Genomic DNA, 23,310 nt, shown 5'->3' on the forward strand with positions numbered 1-23,310 from the left:
GTCAATTTTGGTGGTGTCTTTGTTGGGTGCAGGTAGTTTTGCGGGGAGGGGATCCTGGAAAGTAGATAATGCATGAGAAAAGTAAGACAGAGAAAGGGGAAATGCCAATAAACAGTGTGTTGATGTGCTGGGGACAACTCATGAGTTTTCATCCAGCTTGGAACGTTTTGAGAGACTCTGGAAGTCACTTCAGCACTGCCCCGGGAAGATGAAAAAGCAGGGCATTTATGCATTGACTCCAATCTGAGAGCTGTCCTCCAGCAGTTTGATTTATTCCACACTCCTAGGCTATGCCCATGTGCAACCCAGCAAGTGCACGTGCTATCAGGAAAAACCCAGGGCAGAGAGTGCAAGTGGGAAGCAGTCCACGGGCAAGTGAACTCAGGGTCGGGTAAGGGTCCCAGGAGGCATGGCAGCATCTGCTCCAGCAGGAGACACTGGCCCACTGAACATATATAAACTAAAACCAGATGTGAGCTATTCAAAGACTCCTGAGGGGCAACAAGCATGATTTTAGTTCTCTTCAGAATCCTTCAGCATCGTAGACATAAATGCTATTCGAGTCAGTATCATGCTGAAGCCAAACCTCTCCAAAGGAAAGCTGTATCTTTTTTAATGTTTGGCATTATTATTTGTTGATAAATAACTTTCCCATTGCAGAACATGCATTTGCCCAGAACTGTGAGGTTATAAAATGTGTTTTATCATGATGATGTCTATTTCAAGATCTTTGTGCAGTCTCATGGAATTGGCTTTAACATACCATTAAGTAGCCATGGATACCCATTATGATGGTCATCATATTGTGATCCACATTTATAGTCACATTATCAATGGTTGGGAGTCACTTTGGGGTTGTGTTGCTGTTTTTCAAAAAGAATGAGGAGCAAACTTCACATATGTGGTCTTTATTCAGTGTCTGCTGTATGTAGAGATTCCTACTAAACTCACTTGCTGTATGTGGAATAAATGGTACACATTCTAACAAAATTTACTGCTTCAAGTACAGAAAAATGCTTATATTTTACAAAACCTGGTTATGCTTTCGATGGGTACAGATATGAAGTTGATCTAAATTTAAAACTTTAAATAAGTTAGTTTTGATACAAATATTAAAGGAGATCACCAAACGTGGACTGGTGTCCAAAGATGACATTCAAAGACGTTAAAAATACACAGTGTTCATGAATTGATGGAAAAGTCTCAGAAAATTAAAAGTCGAAAGTATGCAGATGTTACAAATAACGAATGTTTAAAAGGGTGTGGAGAAAAGGGAGCCCTCCTACACTGTTGGTGGGGATGTAAATTGGTGCAGCTACTATGGAAAATAGTACAGAAGTTCCCCCAAAAAAACTAAAAATAGAGTTGCCATATGATCCAGTAACCCCCCTCCTGGGCATGTATCCAGACAAAATGCTAATTCAAAAGATACATGGAGCTCTATTTTCAGAGCAGAACTATTCACAATAACCAAGACATGGAAACAACCAAAATGTCCATTGACAGATAAATGGACAAAGAAGTGGTATACACACTGGAATACCACTCAACCATAAAGAAGAATGAAATACATTGGTATACACAATAGACTAGTACTCAGCCATAAAAAAGAATGAAATAATGCCATTTATAGCAACATGGATAGACGGAGAGATAATCCACTAAGTGAAGTAAATCTCTTTCCAGAAAGAGAAAAACAAATGCCATATGATATCATTTACATGTGGAACCTAATACATGACACAAATGAACTTATCCATGAAACAGAAACCAGCTCACAGACATAGAGAACAGACCTGTGGTTGCCAAGAAAAGGCGGGGTGGGAGAGGGAAGGACTGAGAGTCTGGGATTAACATATGCAAACTGTTATTTATAAAATGGATAAACAACAAGGTCCTATCACATAGTAGAGAAAGATATTCAATATCCTACAATAAACCACAAAGGAAAAGAATTTTATATAATATGAATCACTTTGCTGTACAGCAGAAATTAACACATTATAAATCAACTATAATTCAGTGTTTGTTTGTGTGGATCACACACAACGTGGACTGTGTGAAGCACAACAAACTGGAAAATTCCTAAAGAGATGGGAATACCACACCATCTTATCTGCCTCCTGAGAAATCTGTATGCAGATCAAGAAGCAACAGTCAGAACCAGAAATGGAACAATGAACTAGTTCCAAATTGAGAAAGGAGTACATCAAGACTGTATATTGTCACCCTGCTTATTTAACTTATATGCAAAGTACATCATGCAAAATGCTGGGCTGGATGAAGCACAAACAGGAATCAAGATTGCCAGGAGAAATATCAATAACTTCAGATATGCATATAACACCACCCTTATGGCAGAAAGCGAAGAGGAACTGAAGAGCCTCTTGATGAAAGTGAAAGAATGAAAAAGCTGACCTAAAATTCAAAAAACTAAGATCATGGCATCTGGTTCCATCATTTCATGGCAAATAGGTAGGCAAACAATAGAAACAGTAAAAGACTTTATTTTGGGGGGCTCCAAAATCACTGCAGATAGTGACTGCAACCATGAAGCTAAAAGACACTTGCTCCTTGGAAGAAAAGCTATGACCAACCTAGACAGCATGCTAAAAAGCAGAGACATTACCTTGCCAACAAAGGTCCATCTAGTCAAAGCTATGGTTTTCCCAGTAGTCATGTATGGATGTAAGAGGCAGACTATAAAGAAAGCTGAGTGGCGAAGAATTGATGCTTTTGAACTGTGGTGCTGGAGAAGACTCTTGAGAGTCCCTTGGACTGCAAAGAGATCCAACCAGTCCATCCTGAAGGAGATCAGTCTTAAATATTTATTGGAAGGACTGGTGCTGAACCTGAAGCTCCAATACTTCAGCCACCTAATGAAAAGAACTGACTCATTGGAAAAGACCCTGATGCTGGGAAAGATTGAAGGCAGGAGGAGAAGGCAACAACAGAGGATAAGATGGTTGGATGGCATCACTGACTCAGTGTACATGAGTTTGATCAAGCTCCGGGAGTTGGTGATGGACAGGGAAGCCTGGCATGCTGCAGTCCATGGGGTCGCAAAGAGACTGAGAGACTGAACTGAACTGATGCTTCAATGTGTGTATTTGTCAGTCAGTTGTGTCTGACTCTTTGCAAACCCAGGGACTGTAGACTGCTAGGCTCCTCTGTCCATGTGATTTTCCAGGCAAGAGTACTGGAGTGGGTTGCCATTCCCTCCTCAGGGGATCTTCCCGATCCAGGAATCAAATTCAGTTCTCCTGCATTGCAGGCAGATTCTTTACCACTGAGTCACCAGGGAAGGCCCTATACTTCAATAAAATAAACTTAATAAGAACAAAGTGTGCACATCAGTCTATTGGAACATGTGGAGGATGCAACGCTCCCCTGTGGGCACATGGCTTCTTCTGCCTCAGAATGTTTTTAATCTCTTCTTTAATAACTCCTACTTTCCTTTTTGCTTCAGTTCAGTTCAGTTCAGTTCAGTCACTCAGTCGTGTCTGACTCTTTGCGACCCCATGAATTGCAGCACGCCAGGCCTCCCTGTCCATCACCAACTCCCAGAGTTCACTGAGACTCACGTCCATTGAGTCAGTGGTGCCATCCAACCATCTCATCCTCTGTCATCCCCTTCTCCTCCTGCCCCCAATCCCTCCCAGCATCAGAGTCTTTCTCAATGAGTCAACTCTTCGCATGAAGTGGCCAAAGTACTGGAGTTTCAGCTTTAGCATCATTCCTTCCAAAGAAATCCCAGGGCTGATCTCCTTCAGAATGGACTGGTTGGATCTTTGCAGTCCAAGGGACTCTCAAGAGTCTTCTCCAACACCACAGTTCAAAGGCATCAATTCTTCCGCGCTCAGCCTTCTTCACTGTCCAAATCTCACATCCATACATGACCACAGGGAAAACCATAGCCTTGACTAGATGGACCTTTGTTGGCAAAGTAATGTCTCTGTTTTTTTTTTTTTAATTTTTAAATTTTATTTTATTTTTAAACTTTACAAAATTGTATTAGTTTTGCCAAATATCGAAATGAATCCACCACAGGTATACATGTGTTCCCCATCCTGAACCCTCCTCCCTCCTCCCTCCCCATACTATCCCTCTGGGTCATCCCAGTGCACCAGCGCCAAGCATCCAGTATCATGCATCGAACCTGGACTGGCAACTCGTTTCATACATGATATTATACATGTTTCAATGCCATTCTCCCAAATCTTCCCACCCTCTCCCTCTCCAACAGAGTCCATATGACTGTTCTATACATCAGTGTCTCTTTTGCTGTCTCTGCTTTTGAATATGCTATCTAGGTTGGTCATAACTTTCCTTCCAAGGAGTAAGCGACTTTTCATTTCGTGGCTGCAGTCACCATCTACAGTGATTTTGGAGCCCCAAAAAATAAAGTCTGACACTGTTTCCACTGTTTCCCCATCTATTCCGCATGAAGTGATGGGACCAGATGCCATGATCTTCGTTTTCTGAATGTTGAGCTTTAAGCCAACTTTTTCACTCTCCACTTTCACTTTCATCAAGAGGCTTTTTAGTTCCTCTTCACTTTCTGCCATAAGCGTGGTGTCATCTGCATATCTGAGGTTATTGATATTTCTCCCGGCAATCTTGATTCCAACTTGTGTTTCTTCCAGTCCAGCATTTCTCATGATGTACTCTGCATATAAGTTAAAATTACATATAAGTTACATATAAGTGACAATAAACAGCCTTGACGTACTCCTTTTCCTATTTGGAACCAGCTGAGTATTACCCCTATATTAGTTTCCTATGACTGCTAAAACAAATTACCACACAAATGTATCATCCTGTAGTTCTAGAGGTCAGAAGTCAAACATGAGTCTCACGGAGCTACACTGCAGATGTCAGCAGGACCTCATTCCTTCTTGACCCTTGTAGGGGAGAGCTCGTTTTCCAGCCTTTTCCAGCTTCTAGAGGACACCTGCATGCCTCTGTTTGACCTCTGCTTCCATCCTTTCATCTTCTCTCTCTGACTCTAATGCTCCACCTCCCTCTTAGAAGGATCCTCATGCTTACACCTGGTCCACCTGGATAATGCAGGACCATCTCTCCATGTCAAGGTACTTAACTTAATCACCTGTGCAAAGTCACTTTGTTATGTAAGGAAACAGATTTACAAATTCCAGAAATTAAAATGTTGATATCTTGAGTAGGAATAAGAGGCAGTATTAGTCAACCCTTCACACCTCCTCTTGAAGTTCTTCTAACCTCTTGACTTAGAATTCGTTTGTTTTCCTCTGGACCCCACAATCAGATATGTTTATTGTCTTCCTTTTTTTTTTTTTTATCTTTTTTCACTGCAGTGTGTTTGATGTATGATATTGTGTGAGTTACAAGTGCACAGCATAGTGACTCAGAATGTTTTAAGTTTCACTACATTCATAGTTCTTATAAAATATTGGCTGTATTTCATGTGTTGTACAGTATATTCTTGCAACTTTCTTATTTTATACATAACAGCTTGTACTTGTTAACCCCTGCTCTCATTTTGTCCCTCCCCTGTTCCCTCCCCACACTGATAACGACTAGTTTGTCTCCTATATCTGTGAATCTGTTTATTTTTTGTTATATTCACTAGTTTTTTAGACTATACATTACTAAGAATTTGTCCCTTTCTTCTAGGTTGTCTGTCCATTTGATAAGCCTGTGGTTGTTCATAGTAGTCTCTAATGATCCTCTGTATTTCTGTGGTGTTGACTATAGTTTTACTTTTCCCTCTCTGATTTTATTGATCTGTGCCCTCTCTCTTTTTTTCTTGATGATCCTGGCTAAACAGTTATCAATTTTGAAAAGATTTCAAAGAACCAGCTCTTAGTTTAATCTTTTCTATTACTTTTGTTTAATCTTTTCTATTGTTTTTTAAGTCTCTAGTTCATTTATTTCTGCTCTGATCTTTATTATATCTTTCCTCCTGCCAACTTTGGGTTTTGCTTATTCTTCCTTTTCTAGCTCCTATAGGTGTAAAGATAAGTTGTTTATTTGACATTTTTTAATTGTTTCCCTAGGTAAGCTTGTATTGCAATAAACTTTCCTCTTAGAAGTGTCTTTGCTGAGTTGCGTAGGTTGTTTCCATTTTCATTTGCCTCCAGGTATTTTTTTTTTCTTCTTTGATTTCTTCAGTGACACATTGGTTGTTCAGTAGCATATTGTGCAGCTTTCACACACTTATGCTTTTTTGCAGTTTTTTTTTTTTCTTATAGTTGATTTATATGTATGTATCTTTAATATGGGGACTTTTAGAACTTTGAAATTTGGGGTTAATCTTACTACCTTTACTGTTATTTCTCTTGCTGGCAATTTCATCTGTGCAGTCAGACTGGTCTAAATCTGGGGTTGAACCCCCTGGGTTGCCTCTGTGTACAGGAGGGGGTTGCCTTGTGAGTTGAGTATGAGAGCAGATCAAGGAGCAGAATTTCTCACATGAAGCTCTGCTCTACCATCTACCAGCAAGGAGCAGCACTGATTTCTCAGTTTCCTCATCTGTAACATGAAAAAAAATTATCATATTTGCCACATGTGTTTCTTGTACTAATGAATGAACATAGGAAAATTACTTAGAACTGTGACTGGCCTATAATATTCCCTCAAAACTATTAGTTATTATTCTTTCCCATTTGTGAGATTATTATAAAGATTAAACAGATGGCAGATAAACCACAGTACCATGCCTGGCACACAGTAAATTCTTCACACAGTCTAGTTTTTTATTTATCATCATCACATGTACTAAATATAATGGTTAGAAAATTCAAAGTAATGAAGAAAATGATGTGTTTCAAACATAGGAGTCTCATGAAACAGACTGAAATGTATGCCAATCTACATAATTTCAGGCTTTCTTATTCTCAGGTTTAATCTGGTCATGAAGTTAAAAGTTATGAAGGTTAATAATGCTGTGATGGACAGATTTTTATTAGCCTCCATGATAAAATAATAATAATCACTGCAGGCTTTTAAATATTATAAAGTGTTTTTAAATATATCATCTCATGGGGCCTTAAAGTGACTTAATGTTAACTCCAGGCAGTATCTAGCAATCTAATGGCTATTTGATTATTGAAGCTTCCTGAATTAGTATCATCTTTGTCACATAATAGTCGTTGTGTCCTTTATATCACAGGCTATTCAATAGTTACACATTTGTTTCCAAGGAAAATTGAGCCATTCCACTCAAAAGTTTACAGTAAATAGAATAGAAACTTGTGGATTCATCTTCCTCTATCACAAATGAAGCAACAGCAAAGTGGTACAGAATCTCTCTCAGCTGTTCCAAGTTCCTCAAATCAGTTTTACTTTTGCAAAACCTGCCCTCTGACTTCCTATATCCTGTGAGCTGCCTTACGAACAACATGACCGGCAGCCACGTTTGTTGTAATTTTTTAAATATGTGGAAAAAAAGCAAGATATCGACCATGTATTACCTGAACCAAGATGCCAAATTGTCTAACTTGTTTCTCCAGGCCAGCAGTCCAACAACTGGGACAGCTCCCAGGAGCCAGTCAAGGTTGTCTGTCTGTCCATCCACTCAGGACATCTGCAGGTAAGTGTGCAGCAAACGAGCCTGTTTGGTGTTTTTAGACCAGTGTTTTGTATTCTTGTTGTATATGCTGAGACTGTGTGACTCTTGCTGCTGTCTTATCTTGTCTGTGGATAATTTATATCAGTCTGATTTTTTTTTTTTTTTCCTTTACTGCATTTCCCTCAGTTGATCTTTGTTTGCCAACTTTGGGTCCATGCTGTCATTTTCATCTCTCTCTTTTTCTGTTTCCCATGGCTGTCCTCTCCTTTCCAATTCCCATGGCTTTCCTCTCCATCCCAATCCCTCATCCTTTGCCTGCTGCTTTGTCTAGATCTGCCATCTCACATGACATGTCAGGAGCCTCACTTGAGCACAGCACCCCTGTCACAGTGCTGAGCCCTGCTAGGCAGGAGCCTGGTAAGAAACCAGTAACACAGAAGCCTAGAAGGAGGAGGCGGGCGGCTCAGAGGTACGAGCATGCCCAAGAACAGGGGAGAGGGAGAAGAAGCGACTTTCACCCCCACGTCCCCAGGCCCCGATGCAGTGAAACCGACACAGATTCTTCAGACTCATCTTCCACCCGTGAGAGTCACTGGATTCAGGCAAAGAGAAGAGCCCAAGTGAAGTTCCGCCTGTCGCGGAGAAGAAGGAGAAATAACAAAACAAGCGGAAACCTGGGTGAGTCTTCTGCTCCTAATGAAATCAATCTAGTACACTTGGGATCCAAAGATAAAAAGCACACGAAGCTGACCAGCTGTGAGAGCTGCTCTTTAAACTTGCATGGAGCAAAAGGCACAACGTATGAAGGATGTGGTGTCTCCCTGTCAAGAGGGTCCTCTGACAGTAAAAGACCCTCAAGGAAGCAACAGGAGAGCAGAGAGGGGGACCACCACAGGGATCCTCAACTCTTACATCGGTGTGGGCAAAATGAAACAACAATCAAGAGAAGATTTTCAGGGACAGATTTCAGCACTGAAATGCTGGCAGTCAAAGGTGGCAAGTCTGCTGGTGAGGCGGGGTTCCAGGAGCCTCCTTCCACGGACCATGACGGGTCTGATCATTTACACGCATGCAGGTCAGTCTCTCCAGAGAAAGATTTGATGCCCCCCAAATATACCTCCTCCCGCTGTGAGTTACATGTGTGTGTGTCCCCTGCCCTCAAAACATAACATTTATTCATATTGTTATTTGTCCGATTGGATATAAGGTGATAAAATGAGCAAAGGGATGGGCAAAATGATGCACAAATATCCATGGGTTTGAAATTTGTTCCAAAATAGTTAGCTTTCCCCTTCTCCCTTCTTTTAACTGAAAGATGATTTATCCTGGTCAAAGAATTGACAAAACGAGTCCTGTCCCCACAAGAATTGTGGAGGAAACACGAATGAGAGTGTGAGATCTTAGTGAAAATCTGGTGAACTTTTAGCACCCTGACAGTGGATATTCAAGGCTTGGGGGGATTAAGGTCAGACTTTTGTATCAGGAAAGTCTCCTCTGCAGTTGGTGGCAATTTGTTCTCCAGTTGTCTGACTCAGCAGGTAATTCAAGACTGAAAGGACACAGCAACACACCACAGACGCACCAGTGGGGCTGCTGGGACCTTCTGAGAAAGGAACCATGTTAACTCTGCTGATAACCATGTACTAAAAAATTTCAACATGCAGACAATTCATATTAATGTCTATGAGGCTGCTTGCTTGCACTTTTTACCCAACTAGATACAATTTTCAGAATAATTTAAAGTTTAAAAAAAACAATGTGACTACCCAAGCTAGTTTGCACCAATGAGACAATCTGAAACAAAACAAATATTTTGAATGTTCCTATTACCCAATCATTTAAGTTACTTGGGTTCTGTTTGGCAGCAAGTCAAGGTTTTTTTTTTTTTTTTTTTTTGCATAATGCTTGGTTTGGGGGCTTGCTTTTACAAAAGTTGTACTTTATAAAACGTGTGTGTGTTTTCATGTGAATCACAGGACCCATAGAAAGCTTCCTATGTTCATTCAGGGCAGGACGAGAAGGAGAGTTAATCTCTGGATATAAATAATATTATAATGGTTTGTTTCTCTGAAAATTGTATGGATCGTTCAAAAAAACGCTCATTTACTTATTCACTCAGGCATTTATTGATTACAGTGCATCAGGCTTTTATTGCAGGCATTTGACATCTGAGAGCTTACTGTCTGGTGGAGATGAACACAAACTATTTCACAGTTAATTGCAGTTGTGATAAGTGATGTAGGAGTGTATAACGAGGAAAGTAGATCTGTGCTGGGAGATCTGAGAAGGACTGTCTTAAGGAAGTGAGGAACTGCTTGTGGCCCAGGCATGACGGGAACTAACCGAGGAAGGAACAGGGAAGGGTGTGCAGACAGCATGCTCCTGGGGTCTGGGGAACCGAAAGCTACTGCTGCTGCTGGGGTATGGAGAGGGAGGGGGCACTGGTGGGGATGAGGTCAGAGAGGTGGGGAGGGCCATGCAAAGCACGCTAAGGGAGTTAAATGAGAAGTGACACCGTTTGACCCATATACAGAAGCAAGCAAGTTTCTCGTAATCTTTTGACTATGATTTAAGTGTGGCTTCGCTACAATGTCTGGGGATGGAATAAAACACTATTTCTAGTCTAGACTAAGAACTCCTCACTAGCAAACATCTGTGGTCATTCCCCAAATCTACTTCAAATTAAAATTAAATTAAATTAAATTTAATTTAATGAAAGACAGTTAAAGAAGCTAGTTGTAGACTTAATGGTAATTGGAGAAAAAAGGAATGCTTGTAATTAGAGTTGTAGTGGCTGGTTCTCCAAAGTTAAAAGCACTGCTCTGGAGAAAAAGAATATTTAACATAGACTCCTATTAATAAAGTGATATCAATGGGCCTATAGTTATTTCTTGCTGTGGGTTATTGTCAAAATATACCCACTAAGCAAATCCTATGGGCCATATATTATACTGGGAGCTGAGGATAAAAAGTGACAGAAAGACTTGATTCTTCACTTAAGTGGCCTATTAACTAGTGACAGAAGTTGAATGTACACTTGAAAAGATAAAAGTTCAAGATTTTAGAAAAGAAATACTGCAGGAATTTGAAAAAATGGAAATTGCTGGAAGCTGCCACAACCTGGGAGCCCCTTAAGAGCTGGGGTTGGAACTAAGGAAACGAGAAGCTAGCCTGGTAGAGAGGCCTGGTGGGCATCTGGGCCCTTGGGGCAGGGTGAGCAGGACCCCCTCAGGTGGGCAGGATCCCCCTGCCAGGTCATCAGGAACAACTGAATGCTTGGCATTGGTAAGGGCAGACCCTACAGGAGTCAAGGATGACTCCAGATCTTGGACCTTGGGAGGTAGTAAAAGCTGGTGCTACTGACAAAAATAGAAGGGTCAGAGGCCAGCTAAATTGGGAAAGACAATGAGTTCAATTATAGGCAGGCTGTTTTTAGTAGCCCTGGATCAGCTATTGAGCAGACAACATGAGTCACATCACTGAAATGTGGGAGGGAAGTCCAGGCTCAGTCTGAGTGTTTTTTCAAGCATTAGTGAACTATACACAGACTAACATTAAATAGCTGCATATTTCCATTGGTCATTCACATGATGTCTGAGCACAGGACAATCACACCAAGATATTAGCAGTGAAAATCTTCTCAAAGCCAGAGAGGATCTGGGTACCATTCTCAGGGGGGGTGACTGAGATGCTTGGAAATTGAATGACATCTCTAAAGGCTGTAGATGGACCAGCCTGAGCACCAGGGTCCCTGTGTAAGACAGGAATATGAACTTGCACTCCTGCCGCTTCAGACATGAACAAGCAGGACCGGTCTCAGTCAGAACCACAAAGCAGAAGCCGCTTCTAAGCCCCTTCTTCCTTGTTTCTTCCTGGTATTTAGTCCCACAAGGATACTCTACCCACTACCCACTCCACCCACCCTCATCAAAGCCTCATGCAGAGAAAGTGTCGCTGTTAGTACTCGACAACTTAAAGGAAATTTAAATCATCATGCCATCATGCCCACACTTGTAGAATGGGAAAGATTCTGCCTTTTTTTACATAGAAAATGTACATTAAAAAATTATGTTAGCTTATGCTTGAAACTTTTCAATAGCTTCTTAGTTACCGTCTGTGGTGAGTTCACAATCTTTAATAGAATTTACAAGGGTGTGAATGATCTGTCAGACCAGCCTCCTCAGCTTCAACAGCATTGTTAAAAATGACCTACTCATGCTGGTCGGTCTTCAGGTCTCTGAAAGAGCCACACTCTCACCTTTCAGGAATGCCTTCATATTATCTGATCTTCACTTCACCAGATTAATTCTAATCATTTCTTCTTAATTTAGATGTCATTCCTTTGGGGAAAACTTTGTGATTCCCTAACCAACACTCAGGACCCCTTCACTTCCATATCATCTTTTAAAACTTTTATTGCAATATTGTTAATTTATTATATTGTATTAGTTTCAGGTGCACAGAATAGTAATTCAGTCAGCATATCCTAATTTTTTTAATGTATTTATTTTTATTGGAGGATAATTTCTTTACAGAACTTTGCTGTTTTCTGTCAAACCTCAACATGAATCAGCCATAGGTATACATGTATCCCCTCCCTTTTCAACCACACTCTCATCTCCCTCCCCATCCCACCACTCTAGGTTGATACAGAGCCCCTGATTGAGTTCCCTGAGCCATAGAGTAAATTCCTATTGGCTATTTTACATATGGTAATATTAAGTTTCCATGTTACTCTTTCCATACACTTCACCCTCTCCTCCCCCTCCCCATGTCCATAAGTCTATTCTCTATGTCTGTTTCTCCATTGCTGCCCTGTAAATAAATTCTTCAGTACCATTTTTCTAGATTCTGTATATATGCATTAGTATATGATATTTATCTTTCTCTTTCTGACTTACTTCACTCTGTATAATAGGGTCTAGGTTCATCCACCTCATTAGAAGTGCCTCAAAGTTGTTCCTTTTATGGCTGAGTAATATTGTGTATATATACCACAACTTCTTTATCCATTCATCTGTTCATGGACATGTAGGTTGTTTCCATATTCTTTCTATTGTAAATAGTGCTGCAGTGAACTGTGGGGTCCATGTGTCGTTTTCAATTTTGGTTTCCTCAGGGCATATGCCTAGGAGTGGGATTGATGGGTCATTTGGTGGTTTTATTCCTAGTTTTTTAAGGAATCTCCGTACTGTCTTCCATAGTGGCTGTAAATGTATATTTAAATTCCCATCAACTGCAAGAGTGTTCCCTTTTCTCCACACCCTCTCCAGCATTTATTTTTTGTAGACTTTTTCATGATGGCTATTCTGACTGGTGTGAGGTGATATCTCATTGTAGTTTTGATTTGCATTTCTCTAATAATGAGCAATGTTGAGCAGCTTTTCATGTGTTTGTTAGCCATCTGTATGTCTTCTTTGGGGAAATGTCTGTTTAGGTCTTCTTCCCACTTTTTGATTGGGTTGTTTTTCTGGTATTCAGTTGTATGATCTGCTTGTAAATTTTGAAAATTAATCCTTTGTCAGTTGTTTCATTTGCTATTATTTTTTTCCCATTCTGAGGGTTGTCTTTCACCTTGCTTATAGTTTCCTTTGCTGTGAGAAAGCTTTTAACTTTAATCAGGTCCCACTTGTTTACTTTTGTTTTTATTTCTGTTACTCTAGGAGATGGGTCATAGAGGATCTTACTTTGATTTATGTCATCAAGTGTTCTGCCTTTGTTTTCCTCTAAGAGTTTTATAGTTTCTGGTCTTACATTTAGGTCTTTAATCCATTTTGAGTTTATCTTTGTGTATGGCATTAGGAAGTGTTCTAATTTCATTCTTTTACATGGAGCTGTCCAGTTTTCCCAGCACCATTTACTGAAGAGGCTATCTTTGTCCCATTGTATATTCTTGCCTCCTTTGTCAAAAATAAAGTACCCATAGGTGTATGGGTTTATTTCTGGGCTTTCTATCTTGTTCTATTGGTCTATATTTATGTTTTTGTTCCAGTACCATACTGTCTTGATGACTGTAGTTTCGTAGTATAATCTGAAGTCAGGGAAGGTTGATTCCTGAAGTTCCATTCTTCTTTCTCAAGACTGCTTGGCTATTCAGGGTCTTTTGTGTTACCATATGAATTGCAAAAATTTTTGTTCTAGTTCTGTGAAAAATGCCATTGGTAATTTGATAGGGATCGCGTTGAATCTGTAGATTGTGTTTGGTAGTATAGTCATCTTCACAATACTGATTCTTCCTACCCAGGAACATGCAATGTCTCTCAATTTGTTTATGTCATCTTTGATTTCTTTCACTACTGTCTTATAATTTTCTGTGTACAGTTCTTTTGTCTCCTTAGGTAAGTTTATTCCTAGATATTTAATTCTTTTTGTTGCAATGGTGAATGGGATTGATTCCTTAATTTCTCTTTCTGATTTTTCATTGTTAGTGTATAGAAATGAAAGTGATATCTGTGTACTGATTTTATATCCTGCAACTTTTCTAAATTCACTTATTAGTTCTAATAATTTTCTGATACTATCTTTAGGGTTTCCTATGTAGAGTATCATGTCATCTGCAAACAGTGAGAGCTTTACTTCTTTTTTTCCAATCTAGATTCCTTTATTTCTTTTTCCTCTCTTATTTTTGTGTTTGGATATCCAGAAGTATGTTGAATAATAGTGGTGAAAGTGGACACCCTTGTCTTGTTCCTGATCTTAGGGGGAATGCTTTCAGTTTTTCACCATTGAGAATAATGTTTGCTGTAGGCTTATCATATATGGCCTTTACTATGTTGAAGTTGGTTCCTTCTATGCCCATTTTTTGAGGAGTTTTAATCATAGATGGGTGCTGAGCTTTGTCAAAGGCTTTTTCACCATCTGTTGGGATTTTTGTATGGTGTTTATCTTTTAATTTGTTAATACAGTATATCACATTGATTGATTTGATTATTGAAGAATCCTTGTATCCCTGGAATAAACCCAACTTGACCATGGTGTATGAGCTTTTTGATGTATTGATGAATTCTGTTGGCTAAAATTTTGTTGAGGATTTTCACATCTATGTTCATCAGTGATATTGGCCTGTAGTTTTCTTTTCGTGTGTTATCTTTGATTTTGGTATCAGGGTAATGGATGCCTCATAGAATGAGTTTGGAAGTGTTCCTTCCTCTGCAATTTTTTGAAAGAGTTTTAGAAGGATAGACATTAGCTCTTCTCTAAATGTTTGATAGAATTCTCCTGTGAAGCCATCTGGTCCTGGGATTTTGTTTTTTGGGAGATTTTTTATCACAACTTCAATTTAAGTGATTTTATTTGGTTTGTTCATAATTTCTATTTCTTCCTGGTTCAGTCTTGGAAGATTGAACTTTTCTAAGAATCTGTCCATTTCTTCCAGGTTATCCATTTTATTGCCATATAGTTGTTCATAATAGTCTTATAATCCTTTGCATTTCTACATTGCCTATTGTATCCTCTCCTTTTTCATTTCTAATTTTGTTGATTTGATTCTTCTCTCTTTTTTTCTTGATGAGTCTTGCCAAAGGTTTGTCAATTTTGTTTATCTTCTCAAATAACCAGCTTTTAGTTTTACTAATCTCTACTATTGTTTCTTTCATTTATTTTTCCCTTATTTCTGCTTGGATCTTTATGATTTCTTTCCTTCTGATAATTTAGGGGGCTTTTTTTCTTATTTTTCCAATTGTTTTAGGTGTAAAGTTAGATTTTCTATTCGACATTTTTCTTGTTCCTTGAGGTAGGATTGTATTGCTATAAACTTCCTTCTTAGAACTTCTTTTGCTGTATCCCATAGGTTTTGAGTTGTCATGTTTTCATTGTCATTTTTTTCTAGAAATTTTTTTAATTTCCCTTTTGATTTCTTCAGTAACCTGTTGGTTATTTAAAAATGTATTATTTAATCTCCATGTGTTTGTGTTTCTTACAGTTTTTCTTCTTGTAACTGATATCTAGTCTCATAGCGTTGTAGTCAGAGAAGATGCTTGATATGATTTCAATTTTCTTTAATTTACTGAGGTTTGATTTGTGACCCTAGATTTGATCTATCCTGGAGAATCTTCCATGTGCACTTGGGAAGAAGGTGTATTCTGCATTTAGATGGAATGTCCTGAAGATATCAATGAGACCCATCTTATCTAATGTATCATTTAAAACTTGTGTTTCCTTATTAATTTTCTGTTTTGATGATCTGCCCATTGGTGTGAGTGGGGTGTTAAAGTCTCCTATTATTATTGTGCTACCATCAATTTCCGGTTTTATGTCTGTTAGTGTTTGTCTTATGTATTGAGGTGCTTCTTTGTTGGGTGCATTGTTATGTCTTCCTCTTGGACTGATCCCTTGTTTATTATGTAGTATCCTTCCTTATCTCTTGTAATCTTCATTTTAAGATCTATTTTGTCTAATATGAGAATTGTTACTCCAGCTTTCTTTTACTTCCCATTTGCATGGAATATATTTTTCCATCCTCTCACTTTCAGTCTGTATGTGTCTTTAGGTCTGAAGTAGACAGCATATATATATGTATATATATATATATGTATGTGTGTGTGTGTATATATATATATATATATATATCTTGTTTTTGTATCCATTCAGCCAGTCTGTGTCTTTTGGTTGGAACATTTAATCCATTTACATTTAAAGTAAATATTGATATTCATGTTCCTATTGCCATTTTTTTTTAATTGTTTGGAGTTGATTTTGTAGATCTTTTTCTTCTCTTGTGTTTCTTCACTATATAAGTCCCTTTAACATTTATTGCAAAGCTTGTTTGGTGGTACTGAATTCTCTTTAACTTTTGCTTGTCTGAAAAGCTTTTTATTTCTCCATCATTTTTGAATGAAATTCTTGCTGGGCACAATAATCTTGGTTGTAGATTTTTCTCTTTCAATACTTAAATATATCCTGCCATTCCCTTCTGGCCTGCAGAATCTCTGCTGAAAGATCAGCTCTTAAACATATGGGGCTTCCCTTCTATGTTACTTGTTGCTTTTCCCTCGCTGCTTTTAATATTCTTTGTTTGTGTTTAGTCTTTGTTAGTTTGATTAGTATGTGTCTTGCTGTGTTTCTCCTTGGGTTTATCCTACATGGGACTGTGCCTCTTGGACTTGATTGACTATTTCCTTTTCCATATTGGGGAAATTTTCAACTATAGTCTCTTCAAAATTTTTCTCATAACCTTTCTTTTTCTCTTCTTCTTCTGGGACCCCTATAATTTGAATGTTGGTGCATTTGATATTGTCCCAGAGGTCTCTGAGATGATCATCAATTCTTTTCATTCTTTTTACTTTATTCTGCTCTTCAGAAGTTATTTCCACCATTCTATCTTCCAGCTCCCTGATTTGTTCTTCTGCTTCAGACACTCTGCTATTGATTCCTTCCAGAGTATTTTTAATTTCAGTAATTGTGTTATTTGTCTCTGTATGTTTATTCTTTAATTCTTATAGGTCTTTGTTAATTGATTCTTGCTTTTTCTCCATTTTTTTCAAGGTTTTTAATCTTTATTATCATTATTCTGAATTCTTTTTCAGGTAGTTTGCCTATTTCCTCTTCATTTATTTGGACTTCTGTGTTTCTAATTTGTTCCTTCATTTGTGTAGTATTTCTCTGCCTTTTCATTATTTTTTTTTAACTTATTGTGTTTGAGGTCTCCTTTTCCCAGGCTTCAGGGTTAAATGTTTTCTTCCTTTTGGTTTCTGCCCTCCTAAGGTTGGTCCAGTGGTTTGTGTAAGTTTCATATAGGGTGAGATTTGTCCTGAGTTTTTTTGTTTGTTTGTTTTTCCTCTGATGGGCAAGGCTGACTGAGGTGGTAATCTTGTCTGCTGATGACTGGGTTTGTATTTTTGTTTTGTTGTTTAGATGAGGTGTCCTGCACAGGGTTCTACTGGTGGTTGGGTGATGTCGAGTCTTGTATTCCAGTGGTTTCCTTTGTGTGAGTTCTCACTATTTGATACTCCCTAGGGTTAGTTCTCCGAAGAAGGCAATGGCATCCCACTCCAGTACTCTTGCCTGGAAAATCCCGTGGATGGAGGAACCTGGTGGGCTACAGTCCATGGGGTCACTAAGAGTCAGACACGACTGAGCAACTTCACTTGCGCTTTTCACTTTCATGCATTGGAGAAGGAAATGGCAACCCACTCCAGTGTTCTCGCCTGGAGAATCCCAGGGATGGGGGAGCCTAGTGGTCTGCCATCTATGGGGTCACACAGAGTCGAACACGACTGAAGCGACTTAGCAGCAGCAGCAGCAGCAGGGTTAGTTCTCTGGTAGCCTAGGGTCTTGGAGTCTGTTCCTATTATAAAGATTCAAGACTTGATCTCTGGTCAGGAATGAAGATTCCACAAATGGTTTGTTATGGCATCAAGTGAGATTAAAACAAATACCCAAAAATGAGAAACCAAAGGGGAACCCCAGGCAAATGGCAGTTACAAAATCAGGCAAATAATAATTAAAACAATGGAATATACACATATACATATACACCCATAAGCAAAGTCAAAACAGTCCAACAAAAATACAGTACAGTCGATTGACCCAGTGAACAAAGGAAATCAAAAATTATGTTTACCAGTTAAGAATAAAACTAACTAAAGCACAAACTGGAAAACAAAACTAAAGCAAGGTGCCAAATGGGGAATAAAATGATGAAAACAAGACTAACAAATATGTTGAAAGGAAAGGAAAGAAAGAAAAGGAAGCAAGAACAGATACGCAAAGTTAAATAGAGGTAGATGAAGAAGATTCATATACATTAGAGATCAACTTCAAGGGGGAAAGAACAGTGGAAAAGGCAACCAAAGGAATAAATGTAGAAAAAATATAATAGGTTTAAAAAATTAAAAATTAAAATTGTAAAAAAGAGAAAAGAAAAAAAAAGGAAGAAGAAAGAAAGGAGAAAAAAATAAAAATAAAAGGAAAACTCCACACAACTGCAAAAGCCCAATTAGAGGCAGAGGTTTATAACAATAAAAAGTATGACAAATATACACACACACATATATATACACACACCTATAAGCAAAATCAAAACAGTCCAGCAAAAATAAAGTACAATAGATTGACCTGACAAACAAAGGAAACCAAAAATTATATCTACCAGTTAAGAACAATACTAACTAAAGCACAAACTGGAAAACAAAACTAAAGCAAGGTGTCAATTGGGGAATAAAGCAATGAAAATAAAACTAATAAATATGTTGAGAGGAAAGGAAAGAAAGAAAGAATAGGTATGCAAAGTTGAATAGAAGTAGATAAAGATGATTTATACACATTGAAGATTAGCTGCAAGGGGAACAGAATAGTAGGAAAAGCAAACAAAGGAATAAATGTAGAAAAATAATAATAGGTGTAAAAAATTTAAAAAAAGAGAAGAAAAACTCCACAGAACTGCAAAAGCCCAACATAGAGGCAGAGGTTTATGACAACAAAAAATGTGACTTAGTGAAAAAAAAGCTCAAAAATTTAATTAGATTTCATAATGCCAATAAAATAGACAACTACAACAGAAGGGGAAAAACAAACAAACAAATCCAAAAAAGTCTATAGGACAAGTGAAAACATAAGAATGATAAGTGTTTTTCCTGAGTCACTGCTGTCAGAGTCCTTTCCCTCTCTGGGAATCGCAGTCCACCTCACCTCCCTACGATGCCCTCCAACACTGTGCTGATCTCTGGACCTGCTGTGGGGGCAGCTCAGAATCTAATCTGGTCCTACTCCTGTGTGTTCTTGCCTCCAATGTCCACAGCTATCAGAACTAGTGTGTTTTCCTTTGTGGGAGCTCTCAAAGTCCTTTAATATATTCCGTAGACACAGAGTCTGCCTAGTTGATTGTGGAAATTTAATCTGCATCTTGTACAGCTGGTGGGAAGGTTTTGGGTCTTCTTCCTTAGCCACACTGCCCCTGAGTTTCAATTATGGTTTTATTTCCACCTCTGGATGGGGGTCATCCACTGGGGTTTGCTCCTGAGGCTGCCTTGGAGGATTTGGGTTTGCCCCTGTGAGGCCCAGGTGTGGAGGTGGTTCAGCTGCTTGGGTCGCAGTGGTTCTGGCAGCACCAGGTGCTCCGGGGAGTTGGTGGCTAGGGCAGCAGGAAATACAATGCTCTAGAAGGGTATAGCAATCAGTATTGGCCAATATGCTCCAGTATTCTTGCCTAGAGAACCACTCTGACAGAGAAGCCTGGCAGGCCACAGTCTACAGGGCCACAAAGAGTTGGACACGACCAAAGTGACCCTGCATGTATAGACACAAGATTTTTTTTTTTTTGCCTGTGGCAGCTCTGCCCCAGTGAGAGTTGAGTGTGAAGGTGGTGAAACTGCTTGGCTTGTGGAGACCCTGGTTGCACAAAGTGTGCAGGACATGGACATAACTCCTGCGCCCCAGTTATGGCCCTATCTGAGTCTTTTTTCAAGACTCTTGTAGCTGGAAATGAGAAGGCCTCTTTCACCAGTCTTTCTCTGTATTTCTGCCCCTTCGGGCACTTAGAGGGATCCCTTGTCTGGGGTCCTTCTCTGTTGTTGGTGCATCAAGCACATAGAGGAGGCCCCCTGGCTGGGTTCCTACTCTGTAGATCAGTATGTCAGGCACTTAAAGAGACACCCTGAGTGGTGTCCTACTCTGTAGTTCGGGTGCATCTTCTCTTAAAGGAGCACCCTGGGTGGGGTCCTACTCTGTAATTCAGTGCATCAGGTGTTTGATGGGCCAGCCTCTCTATTGTTCAGCTGCCAATGCTGGCTTGTGGGGAGAGAGAGGCTATGGTGATGGCTCCACCCCCTATGCATGACTCAGTAGTTTTGCCTTGCTTCCATGGCTGCCTGGCTTTCCTCCACAGACATTTTCCACCCCAGTCTCCTCCCTCACATCCCCTTGATTTGTCTCTCTGCAGTTAACAGCAGCCCTCACCCTGGGATTGCTCCACAATCCCTAAATTTCAGCCCCTAACTGCTGCGCCTTCCCAGGGAACCTGTATCCCTGTCTGGGGTATGTATGGCTGCAGCAAGAATTGTCTGATTTTCATTCCATTTAGGTTGCCACAGATCAACTGTTTCACTCCCAGCCTTAAATGTTTCTCCTCTGACTCAGACAGTTGCCCCAATGTGGGGATTGGGCCTCTGCTTCAGTTGCCCCACCCACTGAGGGCAGGTCCAGTCCTACTAACCCTCCTGTTTTTCCTTCCGAGTTCCTTTGTCCTACCAAGTTTTGCATGCTCCTATATATTCTTTTCCACTGGTCAGGTCCTCCCGTCCACTCTCAGCTGATGTTCTGCAAGCACTTCTGTGTCTGAAGGTGTGTTCCTGATGTATCTATGGAGAGAGATGGACTCCATGTCCACCTGCTCCTCCACCATCTTGTTCTCCCCGACCATAACCTAATTTTTAATAATCTATGTGTTTTCATAGTTGATGATATCAGGTTTGTTTTCTGCAGTGTCCAAAGAGCTTGGCAGATAGCACATATTCAATATACAGTTTTTGACTGAACAGCTTCAGGGAAATAAATTTTTCAAAGGGAGTCCTTCTTCCTGTGTGAAATCATAGTAGTCAGTAGTGGGTTGCCTCACCTGTGGTAGAGCCCCAAATAGAGCATACTCTTCACCAGCTGTTAGTGGATATCAGTGTCAACCATGGGGCCTAGTCAAAGGCAGACCCTGCCCCCACCCCCAGGGTCTCTGATGCCTTCCTCTGGGGTTGGGCCATGACTGCACTTCTAATACATTCCCAAGTGATACTGTTGCTGCTCATCTAGGGACCATAATTCAAGAACCTCTGTTCGATGCTACAAATTCTCCCTAGTAAAGACAGAGTGTGGGAAGCATAATCAGAGTTTTCTATCATCCTCTGCTGAGCACTGACACAAAGCACAAAATCAGGTCACCTTCCTGATTTCACACTGTCATCCCAGTGTAGGGTGGGTCATCAAACTGAAACCGTAGGCTGACAAAGTCCCAGCTTTACCAGGAACTCAGCTGTCATCGTTTGACTCTTATTTCCCTTCAAATCCACTTCCCCATCCTAACTGCCCTTCTTGCCACAATCTTCCTGTTTTTGACAATATTTCCTTCTCATTGAGTATATCTGGTCCCAACCAAGTCCTGTCACTTCTTCTGGATGCTGCTTTGATCTGGGTCCTCTTCCCCATTACCACCCTACCCTTATGACTCTCTTCTACCTGTCTATTCTCCCTCTTCATCCACACTTTACCCCGTTTTGGTCTGGACTCATCTACCAGGTTAAAATTGGCCAAAACTAGTTAAAATGAACTTGATGTACTAGCCACAGAACTTGAAAATTCAGGTATACAGATGTCTCAGGAACTTCAGAGAGTCAGGCAATGTGGTTCCCTTGCTTCCATGCCTTCTCTCCGTGGTTCTTATTTTCTCTGACTGCAGTCAAGCTTCCTCCGTACAGCAGAGAGAATAAGCATTTTGGACAGAAACAGTGGCAGCCTTACATTTTACAGTGGCTTCACAGGAAAGGGAAATGTTCTCTTCAAGCAGTTTCATGAAATCCCAGAGAAGGAATAGAATTAGCCTTTCTTAGGTCACGTTTGTAGGCTAATCACTGTTAGCAGGTCACTATGCTTGGACTATGTTCTTGAGTGAGAAGGTTGGATTTTAAAATGTAGCTGCTGGCAACCCCTTCAGAAACTTATGAGTTGGGGAATGAATATTCTAACACCAGAAAGAATAGCACCAGTACCAAAAGAAGTGGGAAAAGAATTATGAGCAGGAAAAAGCAAAGAAACAAACAGTAGAAGGTCCCACTGTATAGCACAGGGAACTATATTCAAATGATAAACCATATTGGAAAGAATATAAAAAAGAATATGTGTGTGTGTGTGCGTGTGTGTGCTTAATTGCTCAGTCATGTCTGACTCTTTGTGACCCCATGAACTGAAGTCCGCCAGTGAAATGTTGTTGTTGAATCACTCAGAGACGCCGGGATTCTTGGCCCCCGAAGGAGAAGAATTCAATCCGGGGCCAGAGACAAGGCTTGATCACTCAGAGCTTTTGTGTAATAAAGTTTTATTAAAGTATAAAGGAGATAGAGAAAGCTTCTGACATAGGCATCAGAAAGGGGCAGAAAGAGTACCCCCCTGCTAGTCTTCAGCTGGATGTTATATAGTCACTAGCAGTCTGTTAATGAAAGAAAGAAATGTCTTAAAACTCAGAATGGCAAGAGGCCCTTCACCCATAAGATCATTTTGGGATAATCTTGGCACCAAATGGTTCATCCTGGGCCATAAAATGATTAACTTGAATCTTGAAGAAGGGCAGATCACCATACAAATAATTTCATTTACATAGATTAGGGGAACAATATCTGAGTATAACATACTGGTTTGTCAAGTAGGTTCTGAGCCAAGAGGTGGAACCGACTTGAAGACAGAGTTTGGGGGGAAAGGCATAGTACATTAGCATAGCTTAAGACAAACATTTCCATAAGAAAAAGGCATTGGTTATCTCTAGGTTTGAGAATAGTTAACTTCAGGTGAAACCAGATGTCATTATGGTAACACAGCATTTTAAGAGAAACCTTTTAAATTTGTATAGAGAAGGAAAAAATATTTTGTTTCCCCCTGCTGCTTAAGAAAGATAAAAATGTCTGACACTTGCAGGCTATTTCCTCTGTTTGGAGACCCCTGGCCTTCCTGCCTGTTACCCTCTCATTCCCCCCTTTTCTTTTAGGAGAATTATGTTGCCTAGGGGAAAGAGGCGTCATTCTCATTCCATAACTGCTTCCGAGCTGACAAGGGGCGTTGTCCCT

General features: G+C 39.8%; 1 protein-coding gene across 3 annotated transcripts in view; it reads left to right on the forward strand.

Annotated features, from left to right (window-relative positions):
- Positions 1-23,310, forward strand: part of MARCH1 (membrane associated ring-CH-type finger 1) — a 1,103,404-nt gene that overhangs the window by 963,327 nt on the left and 116,767 nt on the right. For all 3 annotated transcript variants that reach the window (XM_027543679.1, XM_027543680.1, XM_027543678.1), the window contains one exon: positions 7,494-7,573. In XM_027543679.1, the coding sequence (XP_027399480.1) occupies positions 7,494-7,573 (80 nt within the window). The remainder of the gene's footprint in view (positions 1-7,493; positions 7,574-23,310) is intronic.

This window comes from Bos indicus x Bos taurus, chromosome 6 (genome assembly GCF_003369695.1).
Source record: "Bos indicus x Bos taurus breed Angus x Brahman F1 hybrid chromosome 6, Bos_hybrid_MaternalHap_v2.0, whole genome shotgun sequence".
In the NCBI taxonomy this organism is placed as follows: domain Eukaryota; kingdom Metazoa; phylum Chordata; class Mammalia; order Artiodactyla; family Bovidae; genus Bos; species Bos indicus x Bos taurus.